Source organism: Uloborus diversus, chromosome 2 (genome assembly GCF_026930045.1).
Source record: "Uloborus diversus isolate 005 chromosome 2, Udiv.v.3.1, whole genome shotgun sequence".
Lineage (NCBI taxonomy): Eukaryota > Metazoa > Arthropoda > Arachnida > Araneae > Uloboridae > Uloborus > Uloborus diversus.
Genome location: NC_072732.1, coordinates 79,579,543 through 79,602,527, shown reverse-complemented (window position 1 = coordinate 79,602,527; position 22,985 = coordinate 79,579,543). Strand labels below are relative to the sequence as shown.

General features: G+C 35.2%; 1 protein-coding gene across 1 annotated transcript in view; it reads left to right on the top strand.

The window, feature by feature from the left end:
• Window positions 1-22,985, top strand: part of LOC129235248 (folliculin-interacting protein 2-like) — a 56,569-nt gene that overhangs the window by 4,207 nt on the left and 29,377 nt on the right. The window contains exons 2-3 of the mRNA XM_054868957.1: window positions 20,251-20,485; window positions 21,564-21,664. Of these exons, the coding sequence (XP_054724932.1) occupies window positions 20,251-20,485; window positions 21,564-21,664 (336 nt within the window). The remainder of the gene's footprint in view (window positions 1-20,250; window positions 20,486-21,563; window positions 21,665-22,985) is intronic.

Genomic DNA, 22,985 nt, shown 5'->3' with positions numbered 1-22,985 from the left:
CCTGGGCGTCCAAATTATCCGTGAAATTGACATCCGCGCCTTAATGGTGGCACATGAAAGACTGGATGTAGTATCGGGGAATCGCACTAGGTCTGCTAAAGGCTAAATGCCTTAGAACGCAGCCCCCATTAGATGAAGAATATTCGCATAAGAATTTCGTAGTTCTGTTCGTCTCTTTGGGACTCCCTGAAACGCATTGCGACGGTCCCTCAAACCTATAAATCCGCCACTAACAAATCATTTCTTTTTTATTTTAACTAAAAGATAATTTGTAATCATGATCTTAACCGCAATTAAATTTAAATTTCATTTTAATATTTTCTCGCCCATACTTTCTCAATTTTTCTGGTAACTTATTTTATTTATTTATTTATTTATTTATTTATTTTATTTTTTTTTTCAAATTTTCGAACAAGTTTGTCGTTTTCCCAACTGGGGCCGTGTGTTGCTATCTCTCCCAATGAAGAAATCATTGCACAATCTTTCTCTTTTCGCGGGTTGCGTATACATGTCTGCGATCTTCCCTTTTCGCGTATTGCGTATTCAAATCGATGCGGAATCCACGAAAAGGAAGGATTGCACATTGATTTCTCTACCGGTAAACGGCGCCAAGTAGCAATTTGTGCAACAGAGATATTGCTAGTTTTTTTTACAGGCGTGAAAATGATGATATCCAAACTCCGTGAAAATATCTTGACATTTTTCAGAAAATTAAATTTAATTTAAGAGTGAAATAAACCAGTGATGCCCAATCTTTTTCTGCCCGAGGGACGGACCTCATATTAAAATCACTCTCGCGGGCCAGAACACATACAACATTTCAAAATATTTCATTCGTTTCTAAATAACATTGGAAAATATGGAAAACGGAAGAAAATTACAAACCGATAATTGTTGTTGTCATTTACTAGATACATATTTATTAAATACATGATTTTCAGAAACCAATTAACGAGTATTTGACTCCAAATCTGTGACATTGTCACTAATCGTCAGGACCGTGCACAGAAATTTTGGAGTCCGTCACAAAAAACTTTTCTGGGCTCCGCTCCATATTGTTTACCCCTATATTTCATGCCTAGTTTTAAAAATATTGGGCCGTCTTCAGACCTGGGGACCGGGCCAACAGGTGTCCCTTCTCCCCTTCCCCCCCTGTGCACACTCCTGCTAATCGTGCTTTTCGATTTCTAACATTCAAAAAAACGACGGGCCACACGGATAAGCTTCGCGAGCCGTATGTGGCGCGCGGGCCTTAGGTTGGTTACCACTAAAATAAACGAAAACAATAAATACATTATTAATGATCAATTCTAAAACGTTCTAAGGTGGCCGGGACAGAAAAGATGTTTACTATTTTGATTTTTCAATCTTTAGAATGGTTGGTACTTTGAATTTATAAAAGGTTAAAAACTAAAATGTAATATTTTAAAAAATCTATTGTTTTTCCTCAGTGGCAGATTTACAGGTTTGGGGGCTCGTTACAGTGCGTGTTTGAAACCCCTTTGTTTATGACAGAATTATACAATAAAATATTAACCATGTGCATTTTTGAATCTTCTTCGGGGCCCTTGTGGTTGTGGGTGGCCCTCGCAATTGCGTCATGGGCCACCGCACCCCTGCAGTTGCGTCATGCTGCCACTGCGTTTTCCATTTCCCCCCTTCTCCCGTTTTCCACAATGCTAAATTTTTATTTCAAAATACAAGGCATGAAAATACACTAGACGAAATTTTGAGCCGTATTTTCGGTTTTCAATGCGTGAAATGTATTGTGGGGGCGCTAAAAATATGTCTGGTTGTAGAACCGGCATGATCCAAAAAACGTTTTCGTATAATAACGTGGAAATTTTCAATTCAAGATGGAAAGCGATTTACAATTCTGGAAGTATTGGTGCTAATTGTTTAGGGTGGTAACATGTTCTACTCCAGGTGAAAAAGGTCCCGATCCATTTCGAATGTAATTAAGCTTTAATGATAAATATCAATCACCGAAGATTTTCCCCCTCTATTATTTTAAGATGAAAAAGTTTTCTTCAATAGGAATTCTAGTTTTACCACTTTGCTGATTAGTGTTGCTCTGCCACGTGCAAGCATTCAGCAACTTTTAAATTGAAACGAGTTTTTGATGATTCATCACAGCGTGTGATCTAGTTTCGATTTTGTATCACATTCATATCAGAAATCTGATATGCGACCGCGTGACAGAACTGTGGAAGAATGAGAAAGGTGCGTTGAACGACATTCGAAAATAATGTAAAACCTGTAGGACTGCAGCATGGAGTTGAAGAAACCGACCGAGAGTTGGTTTTTATTTGTTCATGGTACCTGCATTTATAACGGCACCCCCCACCCCCTACCCGATCATGCCACAGGTTCCTTCCGTTATTGTCAAGCTTCATATAGAAATACGTATTAATCTAACATTTTTCTTTCTCTACCTCATTACTGTGGTTCCCCCATGTGGCCATGCATTTGCTCTATGATCTTGCAGCAAAGATTTACGAATAACTATAACATGCAAAATCGTCTTCAGGAGTGTATTGGTTATACATCACACTTGGATCTTAGCCAAAAGGCCGTGTATTAGTGATACAATAGACCCTCGTGTTTTACGCAGGTTTTTTTGCGCGGTTTCGATTATACGCGGTTTAAGATTTGACGCCTTTATTTTATTTTACGCGTTAGCGGCAATGAACACATATAAAATTTTCCCCTCTTTCAAAATCCAAACTTCTAAAGATTGCATATTACACGTAATAAACTTCATTTTGGCGTGATAATAATCGAGCTTAGGCCACTGGAGACATTTTATGCAATTGGTTCCAGAGCTCTTTCCAGAAGTAAAGTTATTAAACTCACACAGTTCAGAACGCACTGTAAGAAGTGCTTTTAGGAGTGACAAAGGAGGCCAAAACCAACGAGGATACCAACGTCGGTGACGCACAACTAAAAACGCTGACATAAAAAATTTTGAGCCATTCCTAGGCAGTAGAAATGATCTTTCTGATTTGTTAGCGAAGGAAGATTTTATCATGGAAACAGGGCCGTGCTTAGGGGGTGGCAAACACCCCCTAAGGAAGTATAGTTGGAAAAGGAAGTATTGTATTTTTTGGCACAGGGCCAAAAAATACAGTACTTCCTTTTTACTTCCTTTTACAAAAAAATAAGTATTATATTCGCGAAAAAAAATTCACTCAAAAATGACCTTAATTTCCATTTTACTCACCCCCGAATGAATATTGAGTATTTTTTTTCGTCTCGACCAGACGTGGATAAGTGCCTAAGAATGTATAGACACGCGAAATATCCGTAATGACGATTCTTGAGGTTATTACAATGAATTTTCTCGTGACGTCTGTCTGTACGTATGTATGTATGTATGTCGCATAACTCAAGAACAGTATGTCTTAGAAAGTTGAAATTTGTTACGTAGACTCCTAGTGGGGTCTAGTTGTGCACCTCCCCTTTTGGTTGAATTCGGGTGTTTCTAAAGGGGTCTTTTGCCCCTTTTTTGTGGGGAAATTATTGTTAATTTCGATGTAAACTCAAGTGGTGTTATACACTGGTGTGCAAAAATTAAGGACGAAATCGAATTATTAGCATATCAGCTGAACGAAGAGGCAAAGCGGACAGAAAGACCAATCAGGAGATTAAGTAAGGTGATGTGGTAGCACAATGCATGGGGTTCATTCTTCAGCATGCCCCCCTTAAAATGGTTTTCTGTATCCACCCCTGCGAGGAGGCGGGCTCGTTATTTTTCATCCCCCATTTTTAAAAATCTATTATTTTAGAGGTGTGCTGTATTAAAGAGTCTTACGTTCCGAAAAAATTATTGTCCCTTGCTTTCCGCTGTACGGGGGGAGGGGCGGGGGTGACAATCAACGTTATCAATAATTTTTCTTGTAAGGGCAATTAATGTGGTTTTGACAAAAGGGGAATTAACCTGAGCGCAATTGCTGTTTGCTAACACAAGTGGTGGTAGGCGACCTTCCTTATATAGAGGTCGAAAATTAGTGAAACAACACTCCGAAAAGAGGAGCTAGTTTAAAAAAGTGCCAGCTGATTTATTTCTACGAACACATCCTTTGTTATTTAAGAGCTTCTTGATCTCTTTGACCATGGAAATTTCCTTAAAAGTGAGGTTGTAAAAGATTGCTGCGCAAGAGCGCAGGTGTGCAAACAGTTTGTACTAATTCCAGCAGATATTTGCGAATTCTATGCGATTCTTCTCCTTAGGGTCTGCGGTCTGTAAGTTGCGTTTGGTACGTTGAATGTGCGAAATACTACAAGGAAAGGATACAAATAAGAGGGAAACGTAGTAAAAGTAAAATGAAATAGACTCTAAGGAGGGGGGGGGGCGTGGCATTTTTAGATTTCTGCGCAATTCGATGCTTCATTAAGCCTTTAAGGATCATAGGTTGAAATGTGTCTCCCAAATTATATTTTCCCCGATGTAATTGAGACATCAGAATTTTCGTATTATTCTTCGCTGGTGCTACAGCCTGTTGCAAGACCGTCTCTTCAAGTCTTTCCCACCTTACCCTATCCTCAGCAAGGTAATGGGTCAAAACTTCGCGGCCGAAACTTCGCCGAATAATACTTCGCGGCCAAAACTTCGCGTGGACAAAACTTCGCGCTGTCAAAACTTCGCGTGGACAAAATTTCGCGTGGTCAAAGCTTCGCTTGGGCAAAACTTCACGCAGTCAAAATTTCGTGCGTACAAAACTTTGCACAAACAAAACTATGTACGTGCATTACTTTTCGCATCTAAATAAAACTTCTTAAAAATAAATTATTTTAGTTTTAATTGAAAAAAATCTTTAAATTACATATGCAGTCGACGCTCGTTATAACGATCATACATTTTAAAAATCATCTGAATTTTATTGAAAAGTTTTGAAAAACTAGCTTTAAAATAGGACTAGGAATAAATGATGAAAATAATTAAAATGAAATGCAAAATTTTCAATCATCACAAATTTTTCAGTTAGTTAGTTATAGAACATAAAATTATTATTATAAAACCAATTCCTCGTTTTCGAAAAAGTGATAAATTAATCTTTATTCAAACTTCAAATCTGTATCAATTTATTACTTCATTAACTTGCTATACTTAAATTCATTTAGGATTTACACAATTAACTTGCAATTAAGTAATTCATTATGAAAAATTAAATTCTATATAGAGTGTGAATGCGTTCCTAGAAATCATTAAACGATAACACCTCCCCCCCCCCAAAAAAAATACATTTTTACTTTTTAGCTAATTTTATATGATACGTTTATTGAAGTTCATTGTTATGAATGCGCGAAGTTCTACCCACGCGAAGTTCTGGATAGGCAAAGTCACAAAGTTATGAATCAGCGAAGTTGACCGCGCGAAGTTTTGTCCACGCGAAGTTTTGACCGCGAAGTTATCGAAGTATGTGGCCAGGCACCTAATGCGGGATGCCTTTATAACCTTTAAGATGTTATAGGTTCACCATACTTTTTGTAAATTTCATGGTTATAAGCTCTTCTCCAGCAGTTATCGCACTAGCAAAAAGAAAAAAAAAAGTTATTATTATCTCGAACTTCCATATTCTCTACCGCAAAGCTTATGCTCAAATTTCTCAGAATTTGATCTTTGATCAGAAATCTAGAAATGTTCTCAATAAGTTAACCCTTCAGCACTCGCCGTCGTGAGCAAAATACTCACACCAGAAGAAAAAAAAAATGTTTTTTTGTTTCATCAAATTATTTTATTTGTTTCAGCAAATGTAATTATTTTGTATAATATGTGATGCTGAGAAAAATGGTACAGGAAACATTTTCTACTAAAAACTACTTCAAACATTTATTGAGGGAAAGAGAGCGGTGCGAGAAAAAACACACATGGTGAGTTCTCGCAAGTGAGTTTGACCGCAAAATAGGCAATGCGTTTAATCAAAGATTTTGTTAAAAAAATGTATAATTAAAGTGAAACAATTGGTCACAACAGGAATAGGACCACGTAAGTTGCCTGAGCCAGTGAGATAGGTGAGGAGATAACGGGAAAGTTTGTTAAAAAGACCGAGCTCTCAGGCTGCTGTATTCGCTCTCTTGGGGTGCTGGTTCATAAACAACCCTCATAATATACGATTATACATGTAATAAAAGATTGCTAGCCAGGGTCGAGGCCATGTTGGAGGAGGCATTGACTCTCGGTGCTCAAGGTCTTGTATCGTGCTTTCACTATTGAACCAACGCTCGAAGAAGTTGGAACATAAGGATGTACAATAAACAAATAATCAAATTGTACGCTTATTCATTTAATGTGTTCATTGCGCTCAATACATGTAATTACATTAATCAAGCACGAAATCTAAGAAGAATTCCAGAGGAACTTTTAGGAGGGTTCTGAGCTGTCTCCTTCTCGCCCTCTTGGCTCATGCCTTCGCGATACTATCAACAATACAAAATTTTTGTATGATCTCTGGTTTTACCAAAGAGTTCTTAAAACTTCTGTTGAGGAGTTCTTATTACTTATCAATAATGGTAATTGCTGATTACCTAGCAGACTGACAGCATTTCTTAAATTATTAATTCTTTCGATGGCGGAAGCTTCATAATTAGACCACATACCCACATCGCAATGAAAGTGACACAACTCCAAAATCAGGAAAAAACGTACTAGTATTGATTTAAAATCTAAATTTAATGCTCTTTTTTGCTACAGAACTCGCACAATAACTGGTGCGTGGTGATGTAAAAACAATGTAATCAATAGTGACACATCATTAAAATTTTATAATTTAGAAGAACATTTTTCGAACTTTTTTAAGCATACATTTTTAATTTAGACAACAAAAACTAACCAGTACAGTCACATTATAAAATTTTTGCGTGTATTGTAGTATTTGAGACTAAATCGCTTAAAAGTGCTGTTGCATAAAACCTTGATTTTGCCGAGTTGCGATATGATGCATTATTGTGTAAAATAGAATTGACTGTTACTGCATAAGATATTTATGGAGAAAAGTTATGGAGCATAAAATGGGAGCATAATTATAATCCAATGCAGAAGCTAGTTTAAACTTGACGAATCTTAGTGTTTTAGGAAGCGATTAAAATAGAATTTAAAAGCGGATTTAAAACCTAATTTAATTCCCCATTTTTAATTTCATTGCAGTTGACCTTCGTAATTTTATTTTAAAAAGGGATGTTTGGTACTGTCAGCGTTATTGCTTGCTTGCAAACAAATGCAACTGAGCTTTCTGTGAAAGAAGTTTCAGTCAACACACACGGATCTAAAAGGCTGCAAGCGAGGGGGGGGGGGGGGTCTTTCCCCGGGATGTAACTTATGGATCTTATGAGGGGGGTAAATTTACTTTATTACTGTAGTTTTTTTTTTTTGAAACTCGATAGAAAAAATTGAAGGAAGATGAGTAAGGGCGGCAGTTTCAAGATTTTCCCCAGCTCGGAAAATTCGTTCATCCGGTAGACTGAAAATAATTAAAAGTTCGACCCAATGTTTCAACTATGTATAAAATACTTAATTTTTTTTATTCACTCTTTTCGATCAGTAGAAATTGTAAACGTTTTGTAGTTAAAAATCAGGAAGCGGGTAGAAAAGTAGAAAATGGGAGAAAAGTTATCTTTTTGCCTTCCCCTAGTTCGCTACTGTGTTAGTACAGTCACTGATATACTTTTATTTGTTTCTTCCCAGAGCACCCCCACAAATGCAAATTTTGTGCTTAAAAAAAAACACTTGATTTTACCTTGAATACTTTTACGTACTATTTTAGGCGCATTTTATAACGAATACCGTATTATTTTCTGTAATTATTGTACATTGACTGTCCTGATTACGATTATCGAAGAATTTATTGTTATTGATTACTATTTTACAATCATTATCGTTGCGATTGCTCAAAGACTATTTTGATCGTACGGATGGCAGAGAAAGTTCTAAGAAATCAAGTCTGAAGTTTCAATTTTCTTTGATATACTTAATGCTTAACTACATATTGTATGTAATTGTTGCTGGAATAAAATTAGATTAACAAGCATTGGAAAATATATATATGTATATATATATATATATATATATATATATATATATATATATATATATATATATATATATATATATATATATATATATATATATATATATATATATGCTGTGAATTTTTATTGTGAAGAAAACTCGAACATTTGTTATATTACTCTAACTGGAATATTCATTTTTCCTGATTGAAAATCACTTCTGCAGATCAGCGCGAAAATCAACCATATTGTGTTTCCAGACCTTTTTCTGAACAACGGAACTTTCCTTGAATCTGAACTTTTTTTCTGTGCCATGAGTAAAATTTTCATGGAAAACTTGCTTGCGCATTCTCAAATTCCTGCGTCATACACGTGCGTAACTTACGTTTAAAGCGCCAATCCTTTTTTTTTCTATGGCGAAATCTTGTTAACGTAATTGTTATGTCATGTGTCTTCGTAGTATGGTTGTGTTTGTTTTGTTTAAATAATGGAGTCTTTCTGTGCCCAAATTGTTTCTGCGATTTTAGAAGACTTTGTAATTATTGATGAGTATGTTTTTTTTCTTTCAACAAGTTTCGAAAAGAATTTTGTGTTGTATATCCTATTGTATGAATGTTATTTGTTTCAATCTCTAAATTAGATTAATATTTCATGCAGTTAGTTGTGTATTATATATGTGCCTCATTGCTTCAAAGCAATCTTTTTTTTTTTTTTTTTAATTCTAATTAACTTATGCAGTTAAATGCAGCAGTAATTTATGCAGTTGAAAATATAATTTTTTTTACGAAACAGAAAAAGTTTTGTGCATGCCTTATTAACTTGAATCTTTTGTTAGCGATGCAGATTCGAATAAATGTGGAATTTCAAAAGATTTCTAATTTTTTTTTCTGTGTGTGTAATAACTTCTCCTTCCTAGTGACATTTAAATCCCCCCCAGGGCCGGATTTAGGGGAGGGAAGGCGGGGCTACTGCCCCGGGGCCTCCACAACAAAGCGGCCCCAACAATAAAATTTTTACAAAATGTCCTATACAAAAAAATAAATAGCAGTAACTTCAGGATGTATTTCCTATAAAAGTGCTGATCGAAAATATTGGATATATACGTATATATCAAAATATTCGGATATATATTAAAGTATCGGATATTTTCGAAAATATGATGATGTTTTCGAATCTGATTAGGGGCCTCCACACTTCTAAATCCGGCCCTGCCCCCCCCCCCCAGCAGAAGATTTCCTATATTAACATGAATTATCAATCATTTTTTAGTCATCAGAAATTTCTTCAATATTTTCAAGTTTTAATGTAGTTTATTTTAAAAATTACTTCGGAAAAGAATGACTGTTTCAAATTATCTTCTATTTTGAAGGATGTTGTGATTTTTATGCAAAAAATTCTGTTCATAGATTAATTCGTTTAAAATCTTGTTTTAATTCATCATTCAGTTCAATTGTTGCATTTTTTCTGATTTATTTTTCTTTTTTGTGGTTAATTAATGTGTTGTAATATTAATAAAGCATGATGGTTTATTCCTTTGCACTTTCTAGTCATACTACATGCAAAATAAAGCGTTTTTGGCCGTGCCTCAGTTGCATCCCGCTTCAGTTTTTCTTGTAAGAGAAATTCATGCTGCCCCCTCCTCTTCCGAGTTCAGTTCAAAAACACATTTTTTTATTCATATGATTGAGAAAGTTTGAGCTTCCTGATAACAAAAAATGTTTCAGAAGATAGTTGTTAGTCGTGATAAAATTCGACAACACTTCGCGCACGAGTAAGAATTTATTTCGTGAGGAACTGCAAACTCATTGACTTCTTTTTTGCCAATTTAGAATTAGTCGTAAGTTTAACTAAGCAGTAGTGAAATCTTTCGCAGTGAGACTTATCCCCCCCTACTCATTATTATTTTTTCAAATTGACTTTCTTTTCTTCCTCCTTCCTCGAAGAGGAAATAAAAATTTTGTGAAGTGTCTCTTTTATGCGTTTTAGCATTCTCATTGCACAATCAGGGGTCGATCCAGCGCCAAATTGGGGCCGCTTTGCGGCCCCCTTCACAAAATTCTGCTTCGCAGAAGCGGCCCCATTCACAAAATTCCCCATCGCAAAAGCGGCCCCATTCACAAAATTCCGCGTCGTAAAAGCAGCCCCTTCACAAAAATTTATAAAAAGGCAGCCTTTTCACAATATTTTTAACCGCAAATAGGTACGCATCTACGCGGGACCCTCTTCCACCTTCCCCCATCTTATCTTTTTGCTTGCTGCGTGAGGTGTTTTTGCTTGAGAGCGTCAGAGGGGGGAGGGGAGAGGGACACTTGTGATTGGTAGCTTGTTTTCAGGAAAATCTAAATTTTACTTTGATTACGCAATATATATTTAGTATTAATTTGTGTTGAATTTCAAAATCCAACTCTAAAATAACTTTACTTAAAATAAAATTATTTTACATGCTGTTTTTATATTTTTATTTCTTTTGAAGATCTTGATTTCCTTACATCCGCCATGGTAAACGAATTTTTCGCATTTTTGATGTTTACTGTACCTTGTTAAGAGGCAAACAAATAAAATTTCTTATATATTTATTAACATCATTAAATTGCAAAGTTTTAAACGAAATACCTACTCTGCAAGAACGTCAAAAGTCAAAAAATTAAACGCTGAATGCTGGTGCAGTATTATTTTGGGTTTTAATTACTTTTAAGTTTTTCAAACACATACATGGAATCTTTAATGAGTATTTCACTTCTGTGTTAAGAAATATGTGATATCTTTGAGTCTGTTCATTTTGTATTTATTAGGAGTTATCATTACGTTCAGCAGCATGTGCAATTTTCATTGCTCTTAAAGTATTTGAGAGGGGCAAACAGGAAATCTGTTGTGAGACTTTCACCTTAAGAAAGTGTGCCTTGCATATGTATATTTGTAAGAAGCAATAAATGTAATGTATGTGTCAAATTACGAATAAAATGTTGAGGGTCTTACTTCTCCCCTCCCCCAGCGCATTTTCTCTTGACAGCTTTCAGGTATTCTTCAAGAACTTGCAATCACCCCTGAAACCTGTCTAGGGCTTTTCTATAACGATACGACAGCTAAAAATGCTTTAATGTAATCTTTTCCAAGAAAAAAATCACGAGAAGGTCTTTTTTACAAAAATAAAGAAAATTCACAAAAATATTTCGCTTTTTCACAAAAATAACGAAATTTCACAAAAATATTTTGCCTTTTCACAAAATGGGGACCCAAAAAATAAAACCTGGATCGACCCCTGACAATAATCGCTGTCGTTCGCAAAGTAAAACAAATTTGAGGACATAAACAGTTCCTAGGAAAGAAGAAAGCTCTTTCTAGACTGAATAGAAATTTGCTGAATTGTGTCGGGGCTAAAGGTAAACGCGTGAGAAAGTGGGAAGACTGGGGTTAAAGTTTTGTCCTAATGAAATGAATCGTGTTCAAGATTTTTGGGCTTTGAAACATATCATATAGTTTAAGACAGGCACAAGGAAAAAGGGGGGGGGGGGGAGAGCGGGGAGGGGGGGGAGAGACTACAAAAGTTCAGTGTTTGATTCTATGGCATCTAAAGAGTCAAGTTTTTCTCAAGCTAACTTTTTAAAAACGGGAGGGGGGATTTTAAAATTTTCGGTGTATTCATAAAGCGGCTCACCCCCCGGTTAGCGGAAAGAATTATACCTGGGTTGGTATAATTTTTTCCGCTTATTTTTTATGGATTGCAGTTATTTTGCTGTCAGTTCATTGAAAATAATTCTTTTTTAGTCGGTACTTGAAGTTCCTTATATATTAAACAAAACAGAAAAAAACCTCTTATGTTTCTGCTGTGATGTCCCAATCCTCAAAATGAATACATTTTGTTAAAAATCATCTCCACAAACACGAGTTGGTTACAGGGGCGCCGGAGTGGGAAGTCACTGGGAATTTTCGTTTATTTTTTTTTATTTGACACATTTTGTCTGACGATTCGGCAAATTGGAAGAAACTCTTGTCGGTTTTTTAATTGTTTTTTATACCCTTAACCAGTGGCGTTGCTACGGGGCAGGGGGGGGGGGTCTCCCGGGTATCAATCGTCTGTGGGGGGGGGGGGGCACAAAGTGGAATTGCAACGTTTGAAAAATAACAAGCTAAAATACAGTTCTAAAACTACAAGTTTGAAAATTTATCGGGGGGGGGGGAGTGGAAATTCCGGAGACTCCTCACCCCCTCCACATTATGGAGTGAATACTCAGAATTAGTCCATATTGTCAAAACTTAGACTTAGCAGTGACTTCCTTTTAAACCAAAAACTGAATTATATTATTTTCCCTTGTGCTTGAGATAGGCGTTTGAAACAATTACAAAGCCATCAATTTCATGCACCCTCTCACTTTTTAGACCTCACAACGGCTCTGCTCATGGATCTATCTAGGGCAAGTTATATAAAAAGCATTCATAGTTTTTATTTGTCTTTTGTACATTGACCCTCTTGAAATTTCGGAGCAACACAAATGTAGTTGTTTCTGAAAATTGTATGAATTTCTTGTTTTCAGAGAACATTAAAACTTTTTTTTTTGCATTAGTAGGGAGGGGGTGACACCACAAATTACCACCCCGGGTATCACCCATGCTAGGTACGCCTCTGCTTTAACCTTAGACCATTGATCTATGGCTTTAACACGTCCTATCATGAGTGCATGATCGTAATTTCATTATTCGGCAAATTTTAAAATATCAGTTGGCAAATTAAAAATATTCCCCCTCCCAAAAACTTAAGTTCGGAACGCCACTGGATGGTTACTTTTTATATTTGCTACAGTATGTTTCAATTTTTAAACTTTCAATCGCATTGTAAAATATATTTATCGTGAGACTTTGTGAAGTTGAGGTCCGACTCTGACTATGTTTACCTCAGTTTTGGAAAAAAGGGAGGGGTATTTGGCGCTAAGTTGAGTTGAGAAACTTTCTTAGTAGTTTTTCAAAAATATTCCAACTAAAATCTATTTTTTTACTAAACTACATTTTTACTAAACTACATTTTTTTATTAAACTTTACTAAAAAACAGGTCTATTTTTCACTAAACTCCCCTAAAAGAGGTAAACATAGTCAAGGTCACAGCCATGAACGCCCATATGCAAAGTTACAAGGGGGGGGGGGGGAAGACTCAAATATTTTCCTCGTCGTTTAGCAGAATATTTTCCCCGTGGAAACCGATTTCAAGACAGATTAGAGTCATTAAAATTTGAGATTTTTAATAATTTATTAATTTCTGGATGGCGAAGAAATATTTTTACATTTTTGCAAAGAAAAAAGTACTAAAAGCAAGAAAGTTCTAATTTCAAAGGGGGGACCCGAGCCCCCCTTGCCCCCCTATATGGGCGCCCTTGGTCACAGCTCAACTATAGGTGGATTTAGACTGAGTTCCTGAAGGGGGGGGGGGGAGGGGGGGGCAGTTTTTTTTTTGAGCAACATGAGTTGTAATCAAGACTGGATTTATAGACTTAACATGGCCCAAAGCTATTTCAGGTTTTGGGTCTCTTTTGTAGTCCGGACAACTTTCTGTAGGTGGTGAAACAGGCCATTTTATAAAGTCTAAACCCTATGTTTCCAAAATTAGAATTATAAGTTTATCTGCAATGTAAACTACAAAATAACTCAATGGGCTGTATTTTTGAATAAATTTTATTTATGATTTTTTTGGGGGGGGGGGGAGGAGGGAGTATTAAACATTTTCCTAAAAAATACAAAATTTTAACTTTAAAACCTCATTGTTTTGGACCCCAATGTGCCAAAAAGTTATGAATGTTTGTTTCATCTGAATTGTTTCCTTTTCATATTTTAAAAGTTTTTTCATGAAAAAATATTCAAAAATCTTATTTTTAACTTAATTCTTCGAAAAATCTAAAACGCATATTTGTTTAAATAACTATAGATAACATAATAACCTTTTATGTTGTGCAAAGTTTTATATTAATTTATTTATTTCTTCTTAAAACCAGTAATATGATTCAAGTTAAAGCCCTTCTTCACACTTATTCAATTAAGTGTTTGATACTTAAATAGATCATAAACCTTTTTTGGAAAAACATTTCTGCTTGCTCTTGCATTTACCCGTGTGTGTCCCAAATTTTTATTTCTTAATGATACTGAGTATAAATTTTATAAAGGAAATAGAAGCAATTTAGAATACATAAGTGCTGAGTTCTTTAAAAGGAAATTTATTTAAAGAAAGAGTTGAATTACTTATAAGCAATGCTTTTAAACTGTGATCAAAGCATTAAAATCTATTGTAAAATGTAACCGTATATTTTATTTTCGTATAAGTCGAGAAATTTAGTGCAAAACATGATTTTAAAAGTTAGGTGTCAACTTATACAAGGGGCATAATTTCCACAAATTTTTGCCGAACAATTCTGGGGGGGGGGGGAACACTTGAAAACGTGAACATTTTCCAGATTTTAATCCAACCTGTTTAAACTAATGCTAAAGAAGTAAATACTTGCACATTTTGCTAGAATTTTACTCATGGGCAGAGTTAAGGGGAGGGGCAAAGCCCCCCTTGACAGCTCATTAGCCCCTCTAAATGAAAAATTACAAACGAGGTTTCAAAGCTTCTTTCTACGCATATTTTTATTTACTTATTTATTTCAAAAAATATTACCCTCCTAGCAATTCTAAAGAGTAAGGTGACTAAAAAATTACCTTCCTTAAAATCACCAAAGAGAACTTTAACATGTGCTATTAGGATTAGTGATTTTAGAGCTTCGGAATCTACCACTCTTTTCCTTAGCATCACCAAAGATAGCTTTAGAATTGCGTTTTTAGAGCCTCAAATTTCAAAAAATTCTGGGGAGAGCTCCTGAACTCTCCTATCTCTGATCATGATCCATTCCTTAAAATTAGAACTCTCGTCTAGGAATTCCAAATAGCAGCCAGTAGCTATCTGAGTAGCAAAAAATGGTAGCCACTTTTGATAGCCTTTTTTTAAAAAAAATATATTCAGAGCAAAAAGTAAATAACTTAAAGGGAGTTTACTCCAAATTACGTTGCTCAAGGTGGAGTCGACAAACATGCTTAACGTTTCAGGAATGGAAGAGTGTTGTCCTTGTACGATATACAATATGTTTTTTAACAAATAAACACATGATCGCCACACTGAGACTTTTTTTGGTAGCCATTTTCAATGAAATGGTCACATGTTGGCGACTGGCTTTACTTAAAAATACCTTTTTAGGCTCTCAATTTTGGAAAATTTCCAAAGGAGAGAATTGCCGTGGGCAGGTAAAGAGCAGTATCTGCAGAAATAAGTTTTTGAGTTATTTGAAGAAGCACGTTTCAAATTCCACACTAACAATGGGGTAGATTCCAAAATAGGATGATGTTGGAATTTGACGCTTTTTTTGTGCTTTATTTTCAGAGAAAACCAAATAAGCGAGTTTATACAATAAAGCAAAATTGCAACACATAACAAATGCAAAAAAAAAAAAAAAAAAGAAATATTTGTAGATACAGCTCTTTACCTTTCCATGGCAGAGCGCCCATTTATTTCCCTAGCATCTCAACATATAGCCTAAAATTGCATTTTTAAATTTGCAATATTAAAAAAAAAAAGAAATAATATAATTTAAAAAAAAAAGATCTGCCCCTACACATTCTCCAAATATTATACAGCACGAAAAGCCTTTTTAGGACTCATATTTAAAAAACTTCCAGGGGAAGAACCCCGAACCAGTTGTTACCTAATGTTAGTACTAAAAATTACCTAAATCTTTAAGATTTCAATTTCGAACATTTTACGAAGCAGCTCCGTATGTCTCACATTAGTGATGCAAAGAATGTTCGGCTTCAACCAATTCCCTAGTTTACCATTCAGCCTATGCCAAATACTGTACGAAAAATGGATTTCATTATCGCACACTGAAAGTTTTAGGTATTTTTATTTATACTTTTGTTTAATGGGCAATTTAAATGAAATCTTGTTATACTATTCTGCATTGCTAGAACAGCTAAAGTGTACAAAGCTAAAGTGTACAATATACAAATTTTTCGGTTAAAGTCTTTTTTTTCCTGACATATTAAGAAGGTTGATATTTATTTTATCTTTTGAAAATAATTCTAATTTATCACAAATTTTAGTAGATAAATCATACATGAGGCAAAGGTTAGTTTTTTTTCTCACATTAAAATATATAAAAATTTAATACAGTGAAACCCCGCTATAACGAACCCTTGGTAGACTGGCTTAGGAAATCGCTATAACTGAAGGTTCGCTACATCCGAATTTTCAAAAATAAGCCCACACTTGCTAAAAAAATTTCTTCAATGCATGTCTTTATCACACAATATTTCTATTAGTGATAAGGATAACTTTAAAGAAAACTTCGGTATTAACTATTGTATTCAGTAATTAACAAAGCATTGCAATGTATCTTTGTTTTATCCACAATATGAGAAGGAAAATGTTATTTTTGGCTGCAAACCTTTAAGTATGTTTCGTTGGTTTTTCTGCTAATTACTGTGAAGAGATCTACACATTTGTAATCTAATTTCTGTAGTAAAAAGTTTGCTCATAACACTGAAAGTTGCCTTAGAATTACAATTCTGCCAGATAGTGACTACAGTAAATTTAAAAAGGAAAAATTTGTTACAAATTGAGAATAGTCTTTTGCTGCTTTCCAATTTCAGAATACATTTAACTTAATCCCCTACAGAATTTTTTTTTTTCGCTTGCCTAATTTAACTATGATCAGTGTGAAGTTCACTAATCAATACTATCAGAAGAACAATAGATGATAAGTGTGGTTTGGACTGGAGTATTCTGGTGAAAAAGAGGTGGTAACTATTGCGGAAGATGGTGTTTGCCAATGGGAAATTTAATAAAGAACGTAGCTGGGACAAATACTATGAAAAGCAGAAAATTTTAGAAATGTTTGGATCGCTGTAGCCGATTCTAGAGCATTTAGGGTTGGTTACAAACATTACAAAATACAGTAAAACCTGTAAAGTTGACCACCCTTTTAAGTTGACCGCTATTCTCAGGCACAGTATTAGATCTGTACTGTTTGACCACAGATTGTATGGGAAGACAAACATCCGTTTTACAGCCGGAAATGGACGAATCTATTATTTTTTACCGATGTCAGCTTTTGCAGAAGCAGAGTCTCATTCAAATGAGCGGAATATGCGCATCAAATTTTTACTTTTCCAACTAATTCACATAGATTCTTCTTATCTGGACATTTGAAAATTCCATGCAATCCGTGGTTGGGCAGTATCATATAGTTCAACCTCTATAAGTTGACCACCTGTTTAAGTTGAGCACCAAAGTAGTGCAAAGCAAGTGGTCAACTTATATAGGTTTCACTGTACATAAAAAACATAGTTCTTCAGTTGGGACCAATTGAAAGGTTCGCTACAACCGGAGATCGTTATATCCTGGTATATTTCCCGCTATTGTATATTTCTCGCTATAGCGGTAACCTCGCTATATCAGGGTTGGACTATATTTTAATAGAAATGATTTTTTATCCAATTCTTAACTTTTTTTTCTTATTAAGTACAACAATTTAGAACACAAAAATTATCATTAAAATTTCGCTTACATGGCATTTTCAAAAATATTCGGTGTAATGTTAACAGTTACGTAGCTCATAGAGCAAAGTTTTTTCTGTACAAACACAGTTTATGATGCAGGAATAAAAAAACTCTTGACCATTTTCAGTAGATAGGTCTTTTTCCCCCCTTTTTTTCCTTATAAAAAAATACCAGCTTTTGAGAGTAAGTGTTGCTACCTTTGGGGCACGTAGTGAATGCCTGGTTCTGAAAGGTACTTTCTGGCCGATTGGGATAGGTTAGGGAATTTATTCTCACCACTTTATCATTTATGTTTATATTTATTTAAAGACCATTTTGTTCTTTCTAATAACATTCTAGGAAAGATAATAGCCCAGTTCTCTCATTTCACTTCGAGTAGAGGTTTCTGTCGAGGCTTCACTTTGTGGCTGGTTTGCAATTTCGTTAAAATATTCCAACAAATAATTTTGTAGTCCTTCTCTTGAATTTATTGAAGAGTAATTTGAATCTGATATCAAAAACATTTGCAATGTAACATAATGCTCATGGTCTTAAATTGGTAAAAATTGATCGTCAACCAATGATAGTCAATGATGGCCCACAGCCTAAAGCTAAGTTTTTAGACCTATTCCTATAGCGGAAAAATTTCAGGAGAAGCCCCCCCGAGTTCCTTAAGTCACCAAAGATGGCTTAAAATTGACTTCAATATTGAAAAAATTAATTTGTAAGGGAACACAATTCCCCTAACATTACCAAAAGTTACTTGAAAGTATGATTTCTAATGTAAATTCCGAAATTTTCCTGAGTCCATCTCTCCCTAACACACTGAAGTCTCTTCTCCTAACACCACCAAAGATTGATCAAAACTGCATTTTTAAGACTTCAATTTTGAAAAATTTCCAAGGAATATTGATGAATCGAACTCGCCCTCCATCCTTCCTTTGACGTCAGTAACGGTATCCTTCTATTAAAGCAATAAATTGCACATAAAATTTTTACATTTCAATATCTTACTTTTTATAAGTTCTTCTGATTTTTTTTCTGTAAAAAAACTTGATAAAAAAAACTTGAGGAAAGATAGGCAACGGCAATAGTTTCAATGTTTACAAATTTTAATCTTCCTACTGAACTTGTGACACACACATTCTTTTCATCTTTTAATTTTAGCGTTAATTTTTGGCTGGGGGATTAGCAGGTCTGTCATTTCAAAGGTTTTGATGGAGGGGGGAGGGGATAATAGCACATAATATATATCATAGGAAGCAACCAACAAAGTACATAAACAAATGCTTGTTCAATATGTTCATGAAAGGAGGGGAGTTGGAGGAATTAGCTCCTCATGAATCCTCAAATGCGGGCCCTGAGACTTAGTCTCCCTAGAGACAAAAGTCTAACTTCGCTTATGATTTTACTTGATCTGACTGAAATGAAGACTAAATAATTACAGTAAACGACTGACAGTAAACGAATCAATGCTCATTTTTTAATAAAATAATGTTGTATGGCTGCAGCGCAATATTTTATTGATATTTACTCAAAATAAAAGCAACAAGTAACAAAAATCGTAGTAGCGAAATCAAACTTAAAAAAAACTCGTGATTGCAGAAGTGCAATCCTTTTTATGCAAAAGAATAAAAATCAAGGCTTTTTTACATACAAATTTTCATTACATTTCATTTTCCTCCTTTCGTAACGTTTATATTCAAAACTAGCGGTACAGCGTTCTCTATTTTTGCAAAAAGTAGAAGCTCGACTTAACACGGATTTCGATTTTTTCCTGATTTTCCTCCTAAAAGTAGAGGGGTTAATTCATTCGCAAGTAAGTACATATGGTATTTGAATACTTTCTGGAGTTTTGCTATTTCCTTTCAATCTTTGGTTTCAACCAATGCTTGCTTTTAAAAAAATCACCCGACTGAAATTATAGTTTGAATCAGCAGTGTTGCAAATAGTGAAAAATGCAATGGGGCAACTTCTCCCTCTTTTTCAAAAGCAAAAGGACCTTGCCCCCTCACTTTTCAGAGTTAAAACCTAATGATAGATTGCAAAAGTTTTTTTACTGATTGATTTATTTCAAGAAAATAAAACTTATAATTCTGAAAAAAATGGACTTTTCCCATGCTATTTCAGAAGAATAGAACATTGAATTGAAAAGAGGATTCTATTTTCGGTGAGCATCCATTCCGATTTTTGAGGCCGCATTCAACATTTTTTGGAGGTAATTTAATTAGTAATGTTAAAATCAAATAATACCATCATATTTTCAGAGAAAAGAAACAAACAAAAAAAAAAAGCAGTTTAGGGGTACTGCCCCCTAACCCCCCAACATCCCCCCCCCCCCACTTTTCTGATGCACCAGTCGCCTTTTCAGTCAGGGAATCTATTGGTGCTTAGTTTGGCACAGTTGATGGGACACTCTGTATATGAGGGATTTTTGAACCATTATAATTTTGATTTCCAAAATATTATTTAGTGTTGCAAATATCTTCTTATGAGTGAGCCTCTCATATGTATTTCATTGTTCTTTTATCCAGTATGTATCAAGTATATACTCTTTGCAGTCGTTGCACAATAGTAAACTCTCATAGAAATTGCTGCATAATAAGAAAATTAAAATTGTTCTTAGGTTAGTGTTTTATTCATGGTTTTTATATTTATTTTTTGGTTAACATTTCGCATCCTCTTTATAGAATCAAGCCTCCTGAATTCGACAGTGGGAAACAAGTTCGTGTGTTGCTATTTAGAGAGCTCAATGGACAGGAACGACGGCTCTTGTTTGATTCGAAGTCTGTCCGGAAAAAAGATCCTTCCGGATCACCTTGTGGCAAGCCTCCTCCTCACATGAGCCCCAGGAGAAGCCAAGAAAGCAGCATTGAGAAGTCCTTCAAACTGAATGATGTTCAAAGCAAAGAATATATTTACGAAGTAAGATTTTATTGTATGTTTTGAAAATCCAACCTATCCAACTTCCTATCTGTACAAGGGTGGATTCAGGGGAGGGTCTAAGGGTCAGCTGACCTTCCTGTGACAAGAATTTTATTATGATTAGTATTCAAACTTCAAATTTTTATATCCAAAAAAATAGTATCTGAGATTTATTCTAGCCTTTTTTTGCTTCGTCCTGTAAGGTTTTTCTTCCCAGTATGTCACAATATAAAGGATATGCTGCTATTATGAGTTTTTTTGTTTATTTTCAAAAGAACAATCACCTATAATGAGCTTAAAGTTTTTTCAGAGCACTCTTCCATTTCAAACCACAACGTTTTGTGTTTTCCAAATTATTCCCTCAATTGCATCCAACTATTTAACATGGTAAAGTGACCAGCCTGTCTGCCTAAAGAAATATGATTTTTTGTGAAAATTTGGGGCAATATGATTCGTAGCACTGTACACCATTGAAAATTTATGGGAAGGGGGTAATTGAAAGGGTTTTGATCTCATTTGGTGGTGTGGGGGAGAGGGGGGTCGAAGCATATGAGAGGGTATGCCATCACCCTTGGAGGGATGGGTACCCCTATTTAACTGATTTTTTATACAGTTTTAACACATTGACGATTGGAACGTGACCCCCCTTTCAAAACATTCTGGATCCGCCCCTGTGTCTATGCATAGTTGTAAAATATTTTACTTTCATACTTGGTAATCTAAAGCATAATTCAGACATTGTCCGCACGTCACGTTCGGCACGTTAAGCGGACAAACGTAAAGCAGTCACGTATTGCGTACACAAGTAAAGCCCATGACTTCTCTCCCAATAGAGAGAATCTTGTGGAGACCAATGAAATGCGATTCACAACTGGATGGACATCAAGTATGTAGTTTCTCGTCACATTGAGAGGTTCTGTACAATACCGCTTGCTGTCATGGCAACGCCGACCGAAAACCGGTTTTAGGGAGAAAGAATCATCGTTGACGTGACGTGCAGACTATATGTGAATGTTGCTTAAGGCTTTATTTATGATGAAATAATTAACTGAATTGATTTTTTTCCTATCTCTGTTAGTGGCAGAAATCTAGCTCTGACGAGCAGATGTTGAAAGAAATGATTTTTGGAGCAGTATCTATATCATATCAGGGTACAACCCTGAAAGTTCATACAATCAGGTAAATACAAGATTCATTTTGAAAAATTAGGCAATTTGCCTTGCACCAAATTGCATATTTTTTCTTTAAAAAAAACATGGTTAAGTGACTTGATAATATCACACCCCAGCAAGGAAAGTGACACTACTCAAATTTTGAGAAAAATGAACTAACTATTGATTCAAAATCTAAATTTACTACTCTTTCTTGCGACAAAATACGTACAAAGTTAGCTTACATATCTGGTGCATGGTGGTTTGAAAACAATATAATCTGTAGTGGCACATCATTAAAATTTTTTAATTCAGAAGAAAAATGTTTAAACTTTAAGTCTGCATTTTTAATTTAGACAACAAAAAATAAGCAGTAAATCTCACAATATATGTATAGTCTGGAGCAAAGGAGAGTCAGAGGGGACATGATTCAGTTATTTAAATTTATAAAAATGAAAGATGTAAATGGATTAAATTTTTGCGGGGAAAGCAGGGTAAGGGGTCAGTTTTAAGGTATTTAAATCTCAGGCTAACTTGGAAATTAGGAAAAACTACTACTTTAATAGGGTCGTGGGCACTTGGAATAGCTTACCAGAAGAGGGGGTAATGAGCAAGGGGGTGGATAGCTTTAAGAGGGCCATTGATCTTCATTGCGGACTAATTAATTGACTAGGACCAGCCTAGCTGGGCCCAGAGCCTGTTGCTGGTCGTCACATTTGTGTTTGTATTATATAATTTTACTGCTCATATTGTAGTGTTTAAGACTTAAATTACTTGAAACTACTTGTTAACACTCCCGGGCGTGTCCCTGAGCTATGTAGAGCAACGCTTGAGGTCTTGGTTCTTGGTTTCGCCAAGCAACCCTAAAGCTCCCGTTTTCGGAGAAGTGAGGGGACATCTCCCCTCGTGAGATGCTCTTCAAACATTAGTGGATGCAGCCAAAGGGCTCTTGCTCCCAACCTCAATTTATATTAAGGATACAGGCGTATCCTATTCTTATATAATGCCTAACTTGTAAATAAAGTAAATTGTTTGTTTTCATCAACGACGTCCAAAATTCTAAAATACAGTCCACTGCCAGAAAAAAAATTTTCCCCCTGAGTAGGACGGCATCACTACTTTTGCATAAAACGTCGGTTTTTTTTTTGAGTTGTGTCACTTTCCTTCCTGAGGCACAATAAAATGAGTGAAAGAGAAGCTTAACAAGGTTATTTTCCCTCCCTAAGATCTTTCATTACTTCATAGCAAATCATATTATTAAATTCATTAATATAGCTTTTCAGTAAATTACCGCCCAATAGCCAGGGCTAAAGCAGAAATACATGAAATACACAAAGTGTTGTTTGGCA